Consider the following 21,638-nt stretch of genomic DNA (forward strand, 5'->3'; position numbering starts at 1 on the left):
CAACTAGAGATTCAGTTCCCATGGCTTTCTTCAGTTGTCTATACCCATATTTTTCTAAAAATTTAAATTTTATGTGTATTGGTGGTTTGTTGCATATATGTCTGTACACAAAAAGAGGACATCTGATCCATGGGAGCACAGTTATAGATGGCAGTGAGCCAAGTGGGTGCTAGGACAGAATCCTGGATCTCTGGAAGACCAGCCAGTGCTATTAACCATGGAATCATCTTTCTAGCTTCATTATCTATGTTTGGTTATAAAGTCAGACACACCTAGACTTTATTTCAGAAAGAAAGAGAGAGGGGGAGAGGGGGAGAGCATACAGCTACAGACCACTCTAGTTCACTGACATAAAGCAGAGTATAAATGTGAAGTTTCAGATACAAAAGCACTGAATCACAATGTAAATTGGGTTTTAATCCACGTGTTTCAGTAAAAAGGTATGGTAGCACCCTGAAACAGAAGGATCTCTGTGAGTTTAAGGCCAGCCTGATCTACAAAGCAAGATCCAGGCCATCTAGAACAACACAGTCAGACAGTCTCTATCACCGCCCTGGCACCCCAAACCCCCTAAAAGGAAAACAAACAAGAACAGCCCACTGACAAGAGCGAGCTCTCACCCTCTTAGGCTATTCTTCCTTGATAAACTCATCTGACTTCTGAAACCGTTTCCTAGACTACAAACTTAAGGATGCTACAAACATAGTTAAAACTAGTAACTGGTAACATTCATAGACGTGACTGTATGTGAAGAAACTATTTTGAAATAAGCACTTGTTTAGCCACTAAGTTAGACCAGGCCCATTCTTTGAATTGAGAAAACCTAACTTTCTTAGAGGCACACCACAGACATCAAAGTGTATCTCTGGGGCCCTGGTTTGTCAAGATTCAAAAGCTGTGTTCTCCCAAGTAAGGTTTATCAGTTTATCCTGGAACTTTACTTCATCACCTTCCATAAATGAATGAATGAATGAGTAAATAAATAAATAAATTTGGGGGGACAGTGTCTTCTTGGTATATTTATTAAGAAAGAATACACTTATGCCAGGCGTGGTGGCACACACCTTTAATCCCAGCACTTGGGAGGCAGAGGCAGGCGGATTTCTGAGTTTGAGGCCAGCCTGGTCTACAGAGTGAGTTCCAGGACAGCCAGGGCTACACAGAGACATCCTGTCTCGAAAAACGAAAGAAAGAAAGAAAGAAAGAAAGAAAGAAAGAAAGAAAGAAAGAAAGAAAGAAAGAAAGAAAGAGAGAGAGAGAGAGAGAGAGAGAGAGAGAAAGAAAGAGAGAGAGAGAGAGAGAAAGAAAGAAAGAAAGAGAGAAAGAAAGAGAGAGAGAGAGAGAAAGAAAGAAAGAAAGAAAGAGAGAGAGAGAGAGAGAAAGAAAGAAAGAAAGAAAGAAAGAAAGAAAGAAAGAAAGAAAGAGAGAAAGAAAGAGAGAAAGAAAGAAAGAGAGAAAGAAAGAGAGAAAGAAAGAAAGAAAGAAAGAAAGAGAGAGAGAAAGAAAGAAAGAAAGAAAGAAAGAAAGAAAGAGAGAAAGAGAGAAAGAGAGAAAGAAAGAAAGAAAGAAAGAAAGAGAGAGAGAGAAAGAAAGAAAGAAAGAAAGAAAGAAAGAGAGAGAGAAAGAAAGAAAGAGAGAGAGAGAGAAAGAAAGAAAGGAAGAAAGAAAGAAAGAAAGAAAGAAAGAAAGAAAGAAAGAAAGAAAGAGAGAGAGAGAGAAAGAAAGAAAGAAAGAAAGAAAGAGAGAAAGAGAGAAAGAGAGAAAGAGAGAAAGAAAGAAAGAAAGAAAGAAAGAAAGAAAGAAAGAGAGAAAGAAAGAGAGAAAGAAAGAAAGAAAGAGAGAGAGAAAGAAAGAAAGAAAGAAAGAAAGAAAGAGAGAGAGAGAGAGAGAAAGAAAGAAAGAAAGAAAGAAAGAGAGAGAGAGAGAGAGAGAGAAAGAAAGAAAGAAAGAAAGAGAGAAAGAAAGAGAGAGAGAAAGAGAAAGAGAGGAAGGAAAGGAAGGAAAGGAAGGAAAGGAAGGAAAGGAAGGAAAGGAAGGAAGGAAGGAAGGAAGGAAGGAAGGAAGGAAACAAACAAACACTTGCTGGGTAGGGGTATAACACGCCTTTAATCCCAGCACTGGGGACTCAGAGGCAGATGGATCTCTGGAGTTTGAGGTCAGCCTGGTCCACACAAGGAGTTACAGGACAGCCAGAGCTACAAAGACAAACCCTGCAAACCAAGGAAATAGAGAGAAAATATACTTGTCAGTTGTGGTAGAACATGCCTTTAATCCTAGCACTAAGGACACAGAAGAAGGTAGGGTTCTGGGAGTTAGAGGCCAGCCTGGTCTACGTAATGAGTTCCAAGCTAGCTAAGGCTACACAGTGAGACTCTTGGTATTGTTCTTGCCTCAGTCTCTGAGTACTGGGGTTATAGGTGTGGCCACTGTGTCAGCCTTTCCATTTCCTCTTTTAACTTTGAATTCATCACCATTTCACTCTTTCAAAAATTTACTTAACTTATAACACCATTTTTATGACTAAAATACAAAGGACAGCCAATATTACACAGAGATATCCTATCTCGAGAAACAACAGAACAAAACATAAGGACAGGTTTTTAGGGCCCAACTGATGTGCAAAGAATGCCCTACTGTTTCACTTGAGCACTGAGACTTCCTCCCCTGTCCTAACGCCTGTGTGATAGCCACCAAATGCTTAGGGCTTTCAGCTGGTATTTCCCTAAGAAGTCTAGCATCTGAACCCCAGGTGGATGTCAGGGAAAGTAACTGAGTATGTGACAGGTGGAAGGCAGCTGGGAAGACTAAGAAAAAAAGAGCAGCAGAAAGATTACACACCGCTCATGGCGGTCTGAAGAGTTCAGATCCATATGCAATAAACATTTTTAAATAGGACCCCCCCCACACACACACACAGAAAAATTTACACATACACTGAAGTAATATAAGTAAAATAAAATAACACAAAAACTTAGAAATACAACTGTAGGAAAAAATTTTCTTGACTATATCTTACTCTAGAGCACTGACTAGCCTCAAGCTTGCCTTGGGAGCCTCTGCCTTCAAATGCTAGAATTGGAAGCTATCACGAACAGTTCCAGAGTGAAGATGCTTCTTCTGTTAACAATTATGGACTGAAAAGACCACTTCTGATGAGGTACATTTCATACATCCAAAATCTGTGTACAATTGGTGTGATTTAACCACAGAAAATAAGGATTTGACAAATACTGAGCTGTAATCATCAAAGAAGTTAGTTTCCATCTAGACTACTGTCTGATTATTCATGTACAACTGTACTTGTATTTAATACTTAGAGATAATAATACAAGTCAAGGTCTTAAGAGTTCTGATTAGAGAGAACACCGTCCTAGAAGGCAACGGTGCAGTCTGAATGCCCTCTAGGGGCTGGAGAGAAGTCACACTTGGGATCTGCTGGCTGCTGGCGCGTCTATGGATCTATCAACTCCACACTGCACGGACACACCTTGGCCTCACTCTCAATCTCTGTAAATGTCCACTCCTCCTAAGTCCCCTTTGCACCAAAATATTCAACCAGTGTGAGACATGAATGAAGGGGAGCAAAGGCTTCATCAATGAAGGAAACAGCACAGTGTCATCATGAAGAAAACAAAACCACAAACCCACCTGCAGGCATTTCCCCAGTGTCAGGGTTACCCTAACTGCTCAGATAGCTAGGGCGGAGGAACCTGAGAGGGGATCCATCTGTTAAAGGTCAAGGGGTAGGATAGGAGGAAGGGAGCCAAAGGCCAACTCATCACAGAGCAAAGACCTTGTGAATGGCTCCTAGGATAACATGCTGGTCACATGTTCTGAACACTGCCAGGACATCCTGGCCAAATAGTCTTTAGTCTCAGTGAGACTTTTTCCTGGAAGGATCCCTCATAAATAAGTCTTGTATGAAGGGAATGTAAATGGCTTTTTATAGGCAGTCTTGTTTACTCTGGCTGACCTTTGAGCCATGGGGCCTTTGAGTTGAAACTACATTTTTTTCCTTTTGAAGTCTTTTCGCTAATAATAATGAAAATATTTGGCAAGGCATGTCTTTTGTTTTGAAAACCACCTGTCTTTTTCTCTATTTTAAGATGTCATTCAGACTTATAAGTTGAGAATGGCTATCTTATGTGATAGTTCCCTTAGATGCCAGGTGATGGTACTGGAACCCCTGAACTGGAGTTAAGGTCACATGTGAGTGTTGGAAACTGAACCCAGATCCTCTGTAAGAACAGCAAGTGCTCTTAACAGGCTCCAGCCCCTACAAAAATGTTTTAAAAACTACTGGCATTATTGGGCTTGCTCAATTAATTTGTCTAAGTTAATTAGAAGATTAGCTGAGAATGAAGGTTCATGCCTATAATTCCAATACTCAAAACTAACACTGAATGGCTGTAGAGATGGCTCAGTGAGCAAATGCCTGCTGAGTAGCCTGAGAACCAGGAAGTCCCAACCATCCATATAAAGAGCAGGGTGCAGTGACTCACCTCTGTAATCCCAGCACCCTTACTAGTGGAGAGAGACAGGTAGGTCCCAGGGATTGCTGGCCAGCTAACTGAATATCTAAGATTAAACTCATGGAAAGAACCTGACTGAAAAATAAAGTGAGGAAGACACCTGACATTGATCTATGGCCTCCATACCTCCTTCCCAATCCCCCTAATCCCCAAACTGGGTCAGCTAGAATAGCTGTAAACTCAGTCACTAGATTTGAACATGTTAGAGATCTAAGGGCAATTTAGGATGCAGTGAAAGACCCTGCTTTAAACAAGAGGATCTGCCATTCAAAGAACCTGGATTATATGAGAACTTAACTCAAGAAAACAAATGGACAAGTAAAACAAGAAATAGGAGAAAGTAATAAATACAAATAGCTAGATATTTAGTTCTCTTCTCAAGTATTAAAAAGATAAATACTGGGCTGGCAAGATGGTTCAGTGGGTAAGAGCACTGACTGCTCTTCTGAAGGTCCTGAGTTCAAATCACAGCAACCACATGGTGGCTCACAACCATCTGTAATGAGATCTGACACCCTTTTCTAGTGTGTCTGAAGACAGCTACAGTGTACTTATGTAAAACAATAAATAAATCTTTGGGCTGGAGTGAGCAGGGACTGAGCAAGCAGAGTTGAGTAGAGCAAACTGGACCGACCAGAGCAAGCAAGGTTGACTGGAGCGAGCAGAGGTCCTAAAAATTCAATTCCCAACAACCACATGAAGGCCCACAACCATGAGTACAGTGTACTCATATACATAATAAACAAATAAATCTTAAAAAAAAAGATAAATACTAACCAAGCATATAACTGAAATCCAGAAAGTCAGAACCATTCTTATTCACACCATAATATCTAAATTATTTCCCTTAAATTTTTTTCTCAAATTAAAAAAATGTGGTTAGTCTTAAAATGGGTGTGGTGGCGCACACCTTTACTCCCGGCACTCAGGAGGCAGAGGCAGGCGGATCTCTATGAGTTCCAGGACAGCCTGGTCTACAGAGTGAGTTTCAGGACAGCCAGGACTGTTATATACAGAAACCCTGTCTCTAGAAACAAAAGCACAACAAAACAGTTGTGGTTAGCCAGCATGTAGGTCTGTGAACCAGTGTATGGAGAGGCTAGAAAAGGGTCTCAGATACTTTTGGACTAGAGTTACTTGGACAGGACTTAGTGAGGCCACTATTTGGGTGCCAAGAACCCAACCAGGTCCTCTGTCTTCTCCAGCTTTTTTATCAAATTTCTCAATTCTCCAAATATAAGAAAGAACACTAAGAATGGGGTTTAGAGATCTATATGCAGAGGAATTTGGCTTTCTCTTTGAGGAGAGCAGTCACTGGGATCTGCTTAGCACAGTGAGAAGCAGCACACAGGACAGCATAACTCCTGTAAACCCCCAACACTTATCATGTTGTATTTGAAATTTCATAGGCACATAGCAGCTGGGAGATGAACTACTACTGAGAGCTATGAACAGAATAGATTGAACTCCACTGCAAATTGTCATAATGTCTGTATCTACAATTCTAGAAATCTCACAGGAAATGTATTGCAGAAACAAACTAAAAACCAACCATAAACAAACTCTCAGACATAGCGACTTTTTGGCTTCTGTCTTGTGCATGCTAAGTAAGCTCTCCACCACTGAGCTATGTCCTTAGTCTAACGTAACTTTGTGAATATTTTTCTTCATAGACACTGACATTCTCTACTTTGGGGAATCCTCATTCATACTCAGAAATCCTTTTATTGCTGTAGTAGCAATGCCTGTAATCCCAGCACCACAAAGGTAGAGGCAGGGGATATTAAGGGTATAAGATCAACATAAACTACCTGTGACCTTGTCTCCATCCTCACCCTAAAAATAAAACACTTTTACTTTTCAAAATAGTAGGCACTGATATGGCAAGGGGAAGGGGGTCTGTGTGTGGTCACTCATGCCTGTAATCCTAGCATTCAGGAAGAAGCAAAGAATAACTGCAAACTCAAAGCTAGCCTGGTCTGCGGAGCTAGTTCTAGGAAAGCCAGAGCTATACAGCCGTATCTTATTTCATATTGGTATTCTCTTCCTTTGATCTAAATCACCATAAGCAGATTTAGCCAACTCTTAGAATAGTAGGCAGTAGCTAGATGTGGTGGGCCTTGTTATCTAGCTACTTGTGGTGGTTTGAATAGCAATGGCCTCATAGACTCATGTATTTGAATGCTTGGCCATAGGGAGTGGTACTAGTCAGTGTGGCCTTGTAGGAAGATATGTCACTATGGGGGCTGTGACAATGTTCCTGCTCCCTGCAGATCAAGGTGTAGAACTCTCAGCTCCTTCTCCAGCATGTCTGTCTGCAAGCCACCATGCCGATAATGTACTAAACCTCTGAAACTGTAAGCCAATCCCAATTAAATGTTTTCCTTTATAACAGTTTCCTTGGTCATGGTGTCTCTTCTCAGAAATAGAAACCCTAACTAAAACAGTACTCTTGTACAATTCAGTGACCTCCAGGTTCAGTGAGAGTCAGTGAAGAGCAATTTGGTGAGGAAAACATGTAGTGTTGCTATCTGTTCTCCACAAGTACATAGAAACACATATAGTAAACACACATGGACACACATGCACACATGCATGCATGTAAGCAAAAGGTGCACACTAGTGTAATTGATTAGTATCTAAGACTATTGGCTTAAAAGCAAGAAAACCCAAAACAAACAAACAAACAAACAAAAAACACTCATCATTTAAAACCCTAGAGGAAAATGGAAAGAAGAGTTTTTGTAATTCAATTAATGTTACCTGGTCTGAAAATCAGCCACCATGTCCCGTCTCTCTGAGATCTTGGACGAGCCATCCAGCCTCATGTAGGTATGCTTCCTGTATACCATATATTCCTGCCAACCAGGATTAAGGGACACAATAAATTTGATGCCAATGATTACATTCTAACTCTTAAGCTTTTGCCAACTTTATCCATACCAGACTCAATTCACTATACACAGAAAGGGGGAGGAAATGATTGTAAAAGTACAATTAAATGAGTTTATTATTCCTGAAATTCAAGATCAACTCAGAATCTCAATCTCGACTTGGAAACTAATCCAATAGAGATTTCTGTGGGCTTATAAACAATCTCCCCCAAATAAGAATAATCCCCAAACTAAAATGGCTTTTCAGTCACTAAGTAATTTTTGATAGCTATGAGCACAACCAGTTTCTTTTCAATAATTTGGAGGTGGTGGCAGAAGAAGGATCAGGAGTTTTAAGAACCACCACAGCTACAGAGCAAATGCGATGACAGCCTGGCAACAGGAAACCAGAAGCAGGTAGCCTCAGTCTCCTCTTTCTCAGCAAACAGTACCAATAGCCCCCAAACTCCGGTTTAACAATCCATGTTTCAGTCTACCTACAGGAAAGCTGATGTTTGAAAATATGAAATGGGAAACAAGAAATTAGTAAGGGTTCTATTTATGAGATCAGGCCTTTCTATGTATCCCTGGAACTCTGTGTAGACTAGAATGCCCCTGAACTTAGAGAGATCTGCCTACCTGTGCCTCTGAGTGGTAGGATTGAAGGCTTGTATCACACCAGGCCAATTAATAATTTTTAGATAACTTTGATGTAGTATATTAACATTTTATTTTATTATTAGCTATGAGTTGTCTCTTACTTGATAAAACTATTTTTAGGTATGTACAGAAAAAATAGTATATATATTCCAGGTACTGGGGACTCTTGGAATATATCAATTAAAAACCACAGTTAAGGTAAACTGTAGTTTAAAATGTAACTCTTCTCTACTGAAAAAGACTACTTAGCTGGGCCTTGTGGAACAGCTCTGTAATTCCAGCTACTTGGAAGACTAAAGCAGAAGGAAGTTCAAGGCCTGCCTGGGCTACTGAGTAAACAAAACCAGTCTGGGCTGCTCAGTAAGTTGGCATTTTACAACAAGAACTTGAAAGATAACCAGGGACTATTAAGGGACTATTTCAATCCTCGTTACTACAAGAACTAACTAACCAAAATCAAAAGACCAGTAAGTTCTACATTTTGGAAAGATTTATATTGGTTTCCCATGGCTCTAGTGACCTTTGCCATAGTGTAACTTTCTCCAAAATAGACTATATATTAGGACAAAAAGTAAGCCTCAGCAAACACAGAAAAACTAAAATAATTTTGTATATAGTATGTGATCACAATGGAGTAAGAACACAGGTCAACAGCAAATAAAATCCTAGTGAATATACAATCTAATGAGATTAAACACACACTAATGAAGACTGGAGACACCTCCATAGTCAAGAGAACATACTGCTCACAAGGAGAATCTACGCGTGCGTGGCTCTCTGTACCCGCATGGAGAGGCTCACAATGAAGGCCTGTAATTCCTGTGCTAAGGGATCTCACACCACCCTCTGGCCCCTCGGCAACTTTGTTCACATGTACATACTCCTTTCCCCCAGATATACATAAAAATGAAAATATTTAAAATACAATTTGACACTGAAAAGTCAGCTATTTCCTTTTACAAAGGAAATAAAAAGTTCTCAGAATCAAATAGAAATGAAGGATCCACCAAAACACAGAATTAATGCAAGTAGTCCTAAGAGGAAAGTTTATATAGCTTTAAGTGCCTACATTAAGAAATGAAGATTGGGGCTGGAGAGATGGCTCAGTGGTTAAGAGCATTGACTGCTCTTCCAGAGGTCCTGAGTTCAAATCCCAGTAACCACATGGTGGCTCACAACCACCTGCAATGGGATCTGACGCCCCCCTCTGGTGTGTCTGAAAATAAGTACAGTGTACTCATCTATATAAAATAAATAATTAAAAAAATCAAGAGTGCTCTCAGAGGGATAACATAATGATTTATCTTAGGGCCCATGACCATCCTTAATCCAGAGGGATCCAAAGTCCTTTTCTGACTTACTTGGGCACCAGGCATATACATACATAGCCCCCCAAAAAGAAAGACTTTGCCACCTTTACCTAGCTCATTGTGTATTGTTCTTTTTTTTTTTTTTTAATTAAAAGAAAAAGAAATATGTGTGTACGGGTGTTTTGCCTGCATATATGTCTGTGAACTACATTTGTAGGATGGCAGTGTAGGCCAGAAGAGAGTGCTCGATCCTCTGTGGTTGGAATCAGAGATAGTTGTGAGCTGCCATGTAGATGCTGGGAACTGAACCTGCAGAAGAGCTGCCAGTGATATGAACAGCTGAGCCCTTTCTCCAGCCTCTCTCTTTGTAATTCATAACAGCTGGCAATCACCACTTCACCTGTACTTTCCCCAACTCTTCAGGATGAAGCAAGTAGCACACAAGAACTAAGAAGAGCCTTATTGTAGGACTGGTACTTCCACTGTCTTAGCTATTGGCATCATTTGGTCTGCGAAGAGTGTGGGAGATACATCAACAGTTCTTTTAGTTGAACTGCTATTAAAGCCTTACTGTACTTAAGATTTACACCACCAAACATGGCTGAGGATATCGCTTACCTAGCATATATAAATAAAGCCCTAGGCTCCACTTTCTGGGATGTATGTTGGGAAATATGAGACTGTCATGAATACCAACCAATCAAAAGAAAATATTTACAACAATGCTTAATCACCTCTCTTATGCTAGTACTTGTTAGGACTTTCCTATCATTTATAAATAGGTGATGTCATAAAACAAATCGGAAAGTTTGTCGAGTTAAAAGTTAAAATTCAAGCACTGCCGGGCGTGGCGGCGCACGCCTTTAATCCCAGCACTCGGGAGGCAGAGGCAGGCAGATTTCTGAGTTCTAGGCCAGCCTGGTCTACAGAGTGGGTTCCAGGACAGCCAGGACTATACAGAGAAACCCTGTCTTGAAAAACAAAAAAAAAATTCAAGCACTGTGTGAAATCTAAGACTTAGAGATAAATTGACTTCAGGTGTTGCTTATTATATTTCTTGCTAAAAGAAGTTGACTAATTATTAAAAGGAACCTGCCCCCAATGGATAAATTCCCTGTAAAATTCAGGACTATACAGAGAAACCCTGTCTTGAAAAACAAAAAAAAAATTCAAGCACTGTGTGAAATCTAAGACTTAGAGATAAATTGACTTCAGGTGTTGCTTATTATATTTCTTGCTAAAAGAAGTTGACTAATTATTAAAAGGAACCTGCCCCCAATGGATAAATTCCCTGTAAAATTCACCAAGCCAGCTCTGGCTTGCAAAAAACAAAAAACAAAACAACAACAAAAAAAAATAACAAAACAAAAAACCCTCCAAAGCTTCCCACTCCTTTTTAAGATAATGTTTTATTCTCTGTGTCTGTATATATGTGTGCATGCATAGATGCACATGTGAAGGTCAGAGGACAATTTGTGGGTTCTCAACCATGTGGGTTCTGGGGACTCAACAAAGGTCTTTAGACTTGGAGGCAAGTGCCCTTCTCTGCTGAGTCATCTCACTGGTCCAACCTTCCCTTTTGCTACTGTATTCATTCCTTCTGTATTACCATGGTTCTTATCCCCTTATTCTCAGGTAGAAATAATCATGGTAATCTCTACTTAATTACTCCTTGAAATAGCAGGCTGGAACATAGAGCCTTTGATATATTAAACCCAAGTAAAAAAATACAAGCCGTTTACATAGTTCTGATCGCCAGATACCTTAGCTTACTGCAACTTTCCTATAAGAGACTTCGCTCCGTTGGTATGTGATTATTTGTTCTTGTTCTATTGTTTCTATGTCTATGGCCTCTCCCGCTTCCACAAATAGTCATTTTTCAGACATGAAAATAGAGAGACCCTAAACATGTAAGTAACTAAACAAAACATGTATCACACTGTTGTCTTTGATGGCTAACGCAGTGGTGAACCATGGCTATACATTAACATTACCTCAGGAGTCTTTAAATTTTAAATATCCTAGTTAATTCTCAGACCTCATTTCAATGTCTGCAATGTATAGTCAAGATGAGAACCATTACACCTAACTCCACCTGAATAGCTGCAACCTAGGTTTTTATATAAAAAGTCTGAATCCCCAATCCTGACTTCTATACAGAATTCAAGAGACTCCCAAGGCTGGGATCTGCTTTAAAACTATGGAATTCCTTTTCTAGTAAAAGAAAAGTACTCTACACTTCCCGGCTAGGGAAAAAATAGAAGTCCTCTGCATTATTGGGGGGGGGGCACTCACTCTGCTCCTTCGATATATAAAACCACAAAAAGCTGATATTAGTAGGGACACCAGATTCCTATCAAAATTAAATGTCAAAGACTCCTAGGTCCCCAAGGTTCCTTCGCCTACCTCCAGCAGGTCTATCATTCTGGTCATCTGAGAGTAGATAAGGACCCTATGTCCTTGAGACTTGAGCCGAGTCAACAGGACATCAAGGGCATACAGCTTTCCACTGTCAGTGATGAGGCTCTCCTTGCCTGGGGAGAAAAAAAGGGAGGGATGGAGGGAGGAAACTATTTAATTGAAGCAACAAATCACCCACTGCAAAGCTGTATGCAGCCAAAATTTCTATTATCAGGATGCTTGTCTCATTGGAACAGGAACGTGCTCTAGAGGCGGAATGGAAAGCTCTGCTAAATCCTGACTCCAGGGGTACTGAAGACACACCCTGAGAGGTGGAGGCAGCTTCTCAGCTGACAGCACCTTTTAGATGTATGGTCTTACTGAGTAGACACCAAGGATGCAGAGTTATTGCCAATGACAAGAACCGTGTTGTCAGTAACCTAGACACTCTAGTCCTTTGTTAAATAAACTAGAAACTTGTTTCTTCTAATTCTGTGCTTGTACTATTTGAATGAGACTCATGAATAACTCCTCAGTTAGTAGAACTCTTTGGGAAAGATTAGCAGGTGTGGCTTTGTTAGAGAAGATGTCACTGGGGGTGGGGTTTGAGGTTCCCAAAGAATTTCCAAAGGCCATGTCAGGTCCAGTCTCTTTCCCTTTCTGCTTCCAACTTGTAGGAAAGATGTAAGCTCACAGCTACTGTGCCAGCATCATGTCTGTCTGCCTACTGCTATGCTCCCTGTCAGGCCGATCATGGACTCAGATCGCAAAACCATAAGCATCTAAGTAAATGCTTTCTTTTGTAAGTTGTATTTATCACGGTGTCTCTCCACAGCACAGAACAGTAGCTAGTACCGTGGTTACATCCTAAAAGTATGAGAATATACTGAGATAAGGACAGCAGGCTGGAGACCATGTAAACTCCAAGAAAGGCAAATAAATGTGCCTACCATTGACACTCTTCAGTACCTTGCTATCAATTCCAGGGCCATTGCCTAGTGTGTGTTCTTTCAGTGGGCCCTACTCCCAGGTTTTCAGAAAGAACAGACTTGGAGTTTCTGTGAAATCAAACTGCTTTCACTCACTAACTTGTGTTTTCTCCTTCCTCTTCCCATATAAAACACATTTCAGCCAGAGATCTTTTAAGAACATTTAACTCACAAGTTCTCATCTTATCCATTCAGTACCATTCACTCATATCATACTCCAGGAAGGAGAGTTTCCTGTTTGCAGACCGTTCATAAACATGCCCTGAACAATTGCTGCAACAGAAGAGGAAGAAAGGAGGCTTGAGGGGTTGCTTAAGAGTATACATGGAAGTGGCTGGGGAACACAGAAAAAGAAAAAAAACACAGAGAATTTTACACTGACAACTGCCTACCAAAAGTAGAGACAATACTAAGTCAAACTGTCTATCCTTAGTTTCCCAGGTTAAAGCATGCTTTCTTCAGAACTGCAAAGGCCAACTATTGAGAGTAGTCCAAGAGTTCTCAACTGTCATTCTTGCCACTATTTGCCAAGTACACAATTATTGTCTACACCGAGTAAGAACGGATGTGCTGACAGCACCATAACAAATCACCAGCTGCTCTGTTTTTGCTACAAAGCTATGGGTCCTGGATGTTTACTCCTCTGCACTGCAGCCCGCCTTTTCCCACCTTCGGAATACTGCCAGGACACACTGCCCTGCCCTCCCGGCCGCTGTGGTCCACACCTTTGTTCAGCCTCTTTGTTTGCTCCTGTTTAGATTACTGAAATGTTCTTCTCTTTGCTGTCTCCTGACCAGCACAATCAAATGACTGCAGCGGGGCTGGAGTGAGTGCTGAGCTCTCTCCCTGGCACCAGACGAGGAGGCAAGTGGAAATTCCTAGTCTCATCAGGCAGCCATGCTTTCAAAACAACTCACAAAGCTCCCTTCTCCTCACAGTTCCTTCTCTATGGCTTCTCTTGATTTTGATAGCTTTTACTCTTTCTGACAGACCCAGTCATCTTTTTGTTTTCCCTTTTTTAAAGCCATACATTTTTTGAAAGGGAGTGGGCAAAAAAGCTCTCCACATTTTTATAGTGCTTATGTCCTCTCTCCATTCAGACACACCCCTTCAGAACAAACAGTAGAGCACACACAAATCTGTATGGTGTCTAGAATCTGAGAGGCATCAAGTTACTTTGTAATAAAAGATTTATTTATTTTATGTGTATGTGTGCTGGCTAGTCTTATGTCAACTTGGCACAAGATAAGAGTTATCAGAAGGGCTGGAGAGATGGCTCAGTGGTTAAGAGCACTGACTGCTCTTCCAAAGGTCCTGAGTTCAATTCCCAGCAACCACATGGTGGCTCACAACCATCCGTAACAAGATCTGACGCCCTCTTCTGGTGCATCTAAAGGCAGCTACAGTGTACTTATGTATAATAACAAATAAATCTTTTAAAAAAATAGTTATCAGAAATCAGAGAACCTCAAGTTGAGAAAAATGCCTCCATAAAATCCAGCTGTAATGCATTTTCCTAATTAATGATTGATGGGAAAGGGTCCAGCCTATTGTGCATAGTGACACCCCTGGGCTGGTGGTCCTGGGTTTTATAAGAAAGCAGCCTAAGTAAACTATTATGAGCAAGCCAGCAAGCAGCACTCCTCTATGCCCTCTAGGTTCCTCCACTGATGAACAGCAATGTGGAAGCATAAACCAACAAACCTTGTCTTCCTAGGTTGCTTGGTCATGGTGTTTCATCACAGCAATACTAACCCTCAGACAGTATGAATATTTGCCTACATGTGTGTATGTATATTGCATATGTGCATGGTACTCATGGAGGTCAGAGGAGGGCACTGCAAATTCTGGAACTGGTGATTTGGACTTTTGTAAGCCACAATATGGGTGCTGGGAACTAAACCTGGATCCTCTGTAGGAACAGCAAATTCTCATAAGTTGGCAGCCTACTTCTCCATCCCCTTTACTGACTTCAAAACTATGATTAAACAGTCTTCACACTTCCTGCCTCCCAGAGTTTCTTTACCTAGTTTGGTAACTAGGATAAACTAGTATTAGAAAGGTGAAGAGGGGGCTGGAGAGATGGTTCAGCAGGTAAGAGCACTGACTGCTCTTCCTAAGGTCCTGAGTTCAATTCCCAGCAACCACATGGTGGCTCACAACCACCCATAATGAGATCTGATGCCGTCTTCTGGTGTGTCTGAAGACAGCTACAGTGTATAATAAATAAATCCTTGGGCTGGAGCGAGCAGGGACTGAGCAAGCAGGGTTGACTGGAGCGAGCAGAGGTCCTAAAAATTCAATTCCCAACAACCATAAGAAGGCTCACAACTATCTGTACAGCTTCAGTGTGTACTAATATACATAAAATAAATAAATATTTAAAAAAAGAAAGGTGAAGAGGTAAAGACACACATGCACACATACACACAAGTGCACATGCACACAAAGATGAACTCAAACATAACAGAAATAGCAAGTGTTGCCTGCTTGTGACTGAGGGAGGTGAACACAGATGGACTAAAATCTGGGTTGGTTTTGCTTTTTGTGGTGCTAGGGGTCAAACACAGGCTTCATGCATACAAGGTGAGTGCTATACAGTGAGCTACATCCTTAGACTAATTTGGACCTTTTGGGACTGTTTTAAAAGAAAAGGTCCCAAAGAAACAGACTTGAACCAAGAGATTGAAACACTTAAAGAACCAAAAATATCTGAGTTAACCAGTGAATGTGCTATACAAAACAAACCAATATCCAGCATTTGTCTTTAGTGAGATATGCAGGAAAACAAGACCTTTCTTTTACTGTCCACACTGGTATCTTTGGCGCCCGGCATACATCACTCAATTTTTAAGAGCTACCCAGGTGTGCTGTACAAAAGCACTACTTGTGGCAAAGCAGGGTAAACACCAGAAGCATAATTACCAAGAAATCAAGCAGATTCTGTCCAGCCAAACCCAGCCTCAGCCCTTTCTTTAAAATTAGACCTCAAATCAGAACTATCCATTCTCTCACAATCTTTCCTGCAATCCTATGGTATTACATTTAAAAATAGGTTCTTACTGTCTACAGCTTTAAGTCACAAGACAGAAGATTAAATGTCTCTCTTTTCCAAGGAAAGAACCCCTCTGAAGGGCTGAAACCTGCAGAAGCAATCAAAGCATGAAACCCATGAAATTTTGTTCAGTCTTTCAAAGAATGCAAAAGACTCCACTTTTCCCAGGGAACCAAAAAATGTAAAAGTATAGAAGAGATAAAACACAGGTTCAAATGATACCCTCCCTGCCCCCACCCCACCCCAGCTAGCCCACAGAGTACAATGGGGTCGGTGAGGAGCTTGTTGGTTCTCACAGTAAACAGCCAGTGAGGCTGGTGCTTTTTATCGATGCGAAAAGAACTCAGACACTTCCTGCTATTTAAACAAGGTCCATTTTTCTTTCAAAGAACAGGAAAAGCCACAAGAGATTTCCCACAGCGCCAGCAATAGGCCTTCTACTACTATACTGGGAACCAAAGAGCCAGAATGAAGGAAGAAGAAATGCAGTGCATCTTGCTTCTTTTGGTACCTATTCTTCATTCTCCCTCCATGTCGGCAGTGTCTGCTCTGTCCTGCTTTATGCTTGGGCTTTCCCTAACTTCCAATCACTTTTACCCACGGCTTTCATGTATTCTAAAGTCACTTCCAAGGCCATATGCAATGTAGGTTCCCAAACAGACAGCTTTCAGTTAAAGCACTCCAAAGGCTACAAACAGGATGATAAAGCCTTCACAAGAAACAAAGACAAACAGGTCCTCCACATTGGAATCCAGCTGTCACTTATACTAGACGCTCCCTTTTGAGAGTATAGTCCCTAGTATGCATCCATTAAATTTCAGTAATAATACAATCAGGACAGCAGAGAATTTGGACAACCAAGCCAACACTGCAGGCTGCAGGCTGCCAGCAGGTGTAAACTGCATCAGTCTGTGAAGCCTCTGGTTCAACTTCCTTAGTGCAGTCTCACTAAAGCAAAGATGAAAACCTAGTTTCCTTTCCATCCTGGACCTTGACCCAAGGGGGTCTGGGAATCTGCTAGTGTTTTGGCACAAAACACACTGTTTTTCCTCTTGCTATCATTTAGATCTCTAGACCTTGTGCAGGACACTGTTTATGCTACTTAACTAGGCTCTGTGGGAGTGACGACATTCTCATTCATTCCACTGGCAATGGCACAAAACAACTGCACTCATTCGACCTGAAGTCTTTCCTAAACTTTGTGGGGTTTTGGGGTGTGTGTGTGTGGGGGGTCATCTGGTGAGGGCCTTGTGCATACTAGATAAGCACTCTACCCATGAGCACCCCAACCTTCTCCCATTTAAAAAAGTGACATTACACTCTTCTTATCAAAGGAGAGTACTCACGAACAAATCTAGAAACATTTCAATCATCATCTTTCCACTCAAGACACAAAGTACTCATATTTTTACCTATAAGTTACAGGTTAGGAGAGTTAGAAACCTCAGGAACTCCAAATACCAAACAACAAAAACTATCACATGGGCTTTCTCCCCCTTTCTCCTCTTGTCAAAGCTGGAAACATGCTCCAAAGAGCAGAAAACTCACCTGGAATTCTGATGAAAGACCAGCCGTTCTGGGGTCTAATGCTCAGCAGCCCTCCAGCTGGCTCTGGGAAGAACTGGGATCTGCGACTCAGCCAATCCGTAGCCAGCTCAGGAGCCCCATTCAACAAACACTGCTTGGCAGCCAGACTCCCTCCTTCCTTCAGAACTCCTCTCTCATACTCTGCACTTCTGTCATTACAGTAAGAATCCAACGGCACTGCGGTGACCTGCAGGGTAAAATTCGCAGACAATAAAATGGCTCTTCTGCCATTTGTCACACACATCAAGCCTTTGAGGGAAATCAACTTTTTTTCCTTCTGAGATAGGATCTCATATAGCTCAGGCTGGCCTCCAAATTCTCAAGAAGCCACCTGAGTAGTCCTTTCACCTACCCAGTGGGGGTTATAGCAAGTTTCAGGCTTGTGAATGCTGAGCTCTATCCCTAGGCCCACAACTCTGAAATCAGATCAATGTGAATAACCTCAGACTGGTGGCTTTATATTTCATCCTCTAGCATAGTAAGATGAAGGCAAAGACTAACTCAATTTGAGAGCTTCTCTGGGCAAACTGGTAATCGCTAATCACATGAACCTGCAATCAAAAGATATAAAAAGGTGCATGTAGATAAAGTAAGATTCTAGTCTGGATATCTACTCTCAATATACATTTACCACCCACTTATTACAAGTGCTATGGCCACTTATGACAGTGATGTCAGAAAGGAAGCCTGAGACAGACAGCAGTCAGAAAGGACTACAGTGTTTGTCTGACACACCTTAAGCTATCTTTAATGCTTTCATGGCAAAACTTCTTTGTTTCTGAATACTTCGCATGGATAAACCTAAAGGAAAAAAAGGGAAACCCTCTTTCAAGCCATGCTGGAAAAGGAAAAAGGAACACAGGGGATAGAAGGAAGCAAACATCAATAAGCAACAGATTCATTCTCGACAAGGGCAGAGACTACACAAAACATCATCATATAGTACATATAGTACACCCCAATAAAACTAAAATGTGGCCTTCCCAAAGGAAAAAGATTACTTTGCCAATTTAGAAACACAGGTTTGCCTGTGATGTCATGTGGTAAGAAGACTGTTAAACATAACCTCTTGTTAACAAGTAAAGGCTGTACTAATCCACCAGTCCAAGATGATGAAAAAGCTAAAAGCCCATTCACAGTAAGCAGTAAATAAGACAAAGCTTAAAAGCAGACAAAGAGATGGGGAGGTGGGAGGTATAAAGAGTGAGAGCCAGAGTGTGGGAGGATCAGAGCACAGGGCATCTGTTGTACCAAGTTAGGCAGCTCTATTACTTCTTGGAACATAGGTTGCTATAAAGTCTGCTCTGCTGTGAACTATTGTGTTTTTCATGTATCAGCTGTTATAGAGGAGTGATCCTCAACCTTGGATATGCTCCTTGATGGGAGCAGATCACAGAGGTGACTCTAGAGAAGGGGGAGCCAATACACACCCCAGCCTCGGAAGCAGAGCTATACAATACAGCTAGCTGAATGTGGAGCTGCAGGTGCTTCTAAAAACCACATGGTACCAAGAACAGAGAAACAGTCTCATTTATCAACAGCCAGATAAAAACACTAGTTGGCATGCAGAGAAGAACTGAGTCTGTTATGAAACAGTGCCATCTATGGCTCATTTGCAAAATTACCTAAGGCCAGAGCAAAGGGCCAAGAGCTCCCAAGCTTGGTCAGGGTTGAAATGTTCCTGCAGACACATCTAGGGACCCTTACTGATTTCTTTCCTCCAGAATATTTTTTGTTGTTGTTTTCCTTCACACTCACTGTGTCTTTCAATAGATTATTACAAAGATGGAAACACAAAGCAGGTTTACAAGAATGGCATCTCTCTGAAATGGCTTCTCTACTCAGCAATCCAGCAGACTCTGGCCCAGAGCAGACATCTACCATGTAGGATGTTAGTCACATCACCTCAAAATAGATATCACAGTTGTACTTCTATAAAATGACTGAATGTCTGACCTTAGGGAGGTTCTGCATTATGTTCAACACCATGCACCCCAGAATGAGTAAAACGGTAAATTTTTTCTTCCTGACTGCATTACCTTCTCCAAATGAGGAGTGAACTTAAGGACTTACTCATGTTAGATAAACCTTCTTCCACTGAGCTACATCCCTAGACGCTTTATGGTTTTGGGAAGCAGACCTCACATGCAGCCCAGCTAGCCTAAAACTCATATTCCTCCTGCCTTAGCTTTCCAAGTTCTGGGGTACTGGATAGTGGAAACTAACACTGGTATATTTTACCCTAAAACACAAATCCTCTACCTTCTCTTGTCTTTCTGGGATGAAAAATAACTCAGAGTAGAATTAAGACTTTGGGCCATAATCTCAAGATGGAAAATCAGACATTAGATGCTCAGAATGAAGGACAAGGGAAGGAGAGTGACACAGGCCCAATGCTCTCCTGCTAAGGACACAGATCTAGGCGCTCTTAGCAGTTTACAAAGCAAAACATTTCAGTTATAAACTTTCACCAAGATTTCATTTTTTGCTGACATCCACATCCAGGGCTGAATAAAAGGCAACTTCTTTCTTTAATGTGTATGTTTTCCTAACATGTATGCATATGTACTATGGCTGTGCCTAGTGCACATGAAGTCAAAAGAGGGGAAGAGATTCCTTAGAACTGGAACAATCAGTTATAAGCCATCATGAAGGTGCAGGGAATCTAACTAAAGACACAATTCTTAATGATTTTTTTAAAAAAGTTTTTGATAAGCTTTGACGATGAGCCCTGGTTCAAGATATATGTGGACTTATAGAATATCATGGTCTAAGTATGTGAGCAGTATATTTTGGAGGTCTAAAAGAGCAAAAAACTCCATTTCTACTTAGACTAAATCCTACTTCTAAGTTAGCTCCAACCTAGACAGCTTATTCTGCAAACTCTGAAGGTGTAGGTATAGGAGCGATGAGGCAGGAAAGAACATTCTTTCCTCCACCCAATGGGAATGCACACTGGGTCTAGTTCAGGCATGTCTAACCTGTGCTTGCAGGCCAGATGCAGTCATGGATAGCTACAAATACAATATAACTCTTTTGTTTGTGACAGCATCATATCACAATGTCTAAAGGTTGTGCCCCTTGCAACTTGCACATGCAAACCCCATGCCTTGCTTCATTAACCTCCGAAGTTACTGTAGTTTGACGAGATGCTTCATTAAGCACTTAAGGCGTCCTTCCTGACATGTGTGTTCCTGCTCCAGCTGTGGGAATCTTCTGGGTTTGTAAGATGAATAACCAGGGTCTTCCTTACTCAGCTAATCACCTACAACTATTTCTCAGCTATTGAAAAATAGCTCCTTCCTTAATGGCAGTTATCCCAGAACATGAACCAGAGAAATGACTTCAAGCAGCAGTAGGCCAGTCAAGGATCCAAGGCCATCAATTTCTCTCTCCTCACTAAATGTTTAAGGTCAATAGAATGGATGGCATCTTATGAAATGTTGCTTTATTGGACCCTAGCATTGAGATGAAAGATGAAACCTAGTTATGTGTATAAAATATTCAGACATGGTTAGAGTCCTCATGTCCTCACAATCAAGTAATGATGCCTACTTCAGGTTCAGCACGTGCTACACAATAAAACTTTACAAGCACGAGGCAAGAGAACATGTGGGGAAGAGGGCAGTGATGATACCACATTTACACTGACTAAAACTTCCTTCAAGCTACATTTTTCTTCCTGTGTAGTAGCCCTTACTGTCCTGGAACTAGCTCTGTAGACCAGGCTGGCCTCAAAAGGTGTGCACCACCACTACTAAACTACATTTATTATTCTTTAGAGAAAGAACACCGTCACAAATGGCAATTTAGACTTCAAGCTAGCTCCTGTAAAAACATTGTGTTTTCTCTGCTTTTCTCTCTTTCTTTGCTTGTGAGACAAGGCTTGACTTGAATTCACAACCCTCTTGTCTTTTTTTTTTAAAGGCTTATTTATTTATTATACATAAGTACACTGTAGCTATCTTCAAACTCTCCAGAAGAGGGAGTCAAATCTTGTTATGGATGGTTGTGAGCCACCATGTGGTTGCTGGGATTTGAACTCAAGACCTTCAGAAGAGTAGTCGGCACTCTTAACCACTGAGCCACCTCTCCAGCCCCAGCCCTCTTGCCTTAAACACCCAAGTGTCAGTGATGGGGATATAAGTCTTCCTGCTTCAGGCCGGGACTGTACTTTATTATTTTTATTGGTTTAAATTTCTGATTTTTGGAAGACTGTTTTTGAGTTGACA

At 41.2% G+C, this 21,638-nt stretch overlaps 1 protein-coding gene across 2 annotated transcripts in view; it reads right to left on the reverse strand.

The window, feature by feature from the left end:
- Ino80 (INO80 complex subunit) overlaps positions 1-21,638 on the reverse strand; it is a 105,644-nt gene that overhangs the window by 21,993 nt on the left and 62,013 nt on the right. For both annotated transcript variants that reach the window (XM_030252004.1, NM_026574.4), the window contains 3 exons: positions 17,368-17,593; positions 11,782-11,909; positions 7,296-7,390 (listed from right to left, as the gene is read on the reverse strand). In XM_030252004.1, coding sequence (XP_030107864.1) covers positions 7,296-7,390; positions 11,782-11,909; positions 17,368-17,593 — 449 coding nt within the window. The remainder of the gene's footprint in view (positions 1-7,295; positions 7,391-11,781; positions 11,910-17,367; positions 17,594-21,638) is intronic.

This window comes from Mus musculus, chromosome 2 (assembly GCF_000001635.26).
Source record: "Mus musculus strain C57BL/6J chromosome 2, GRCm38.p6 C57BL/6J".
Classification (NCBI taxonomy): Eukaryota; Metazoa; Chordata; class Mammalia; order Rodentia; family Muridae; genus Mus; species Mus musculus.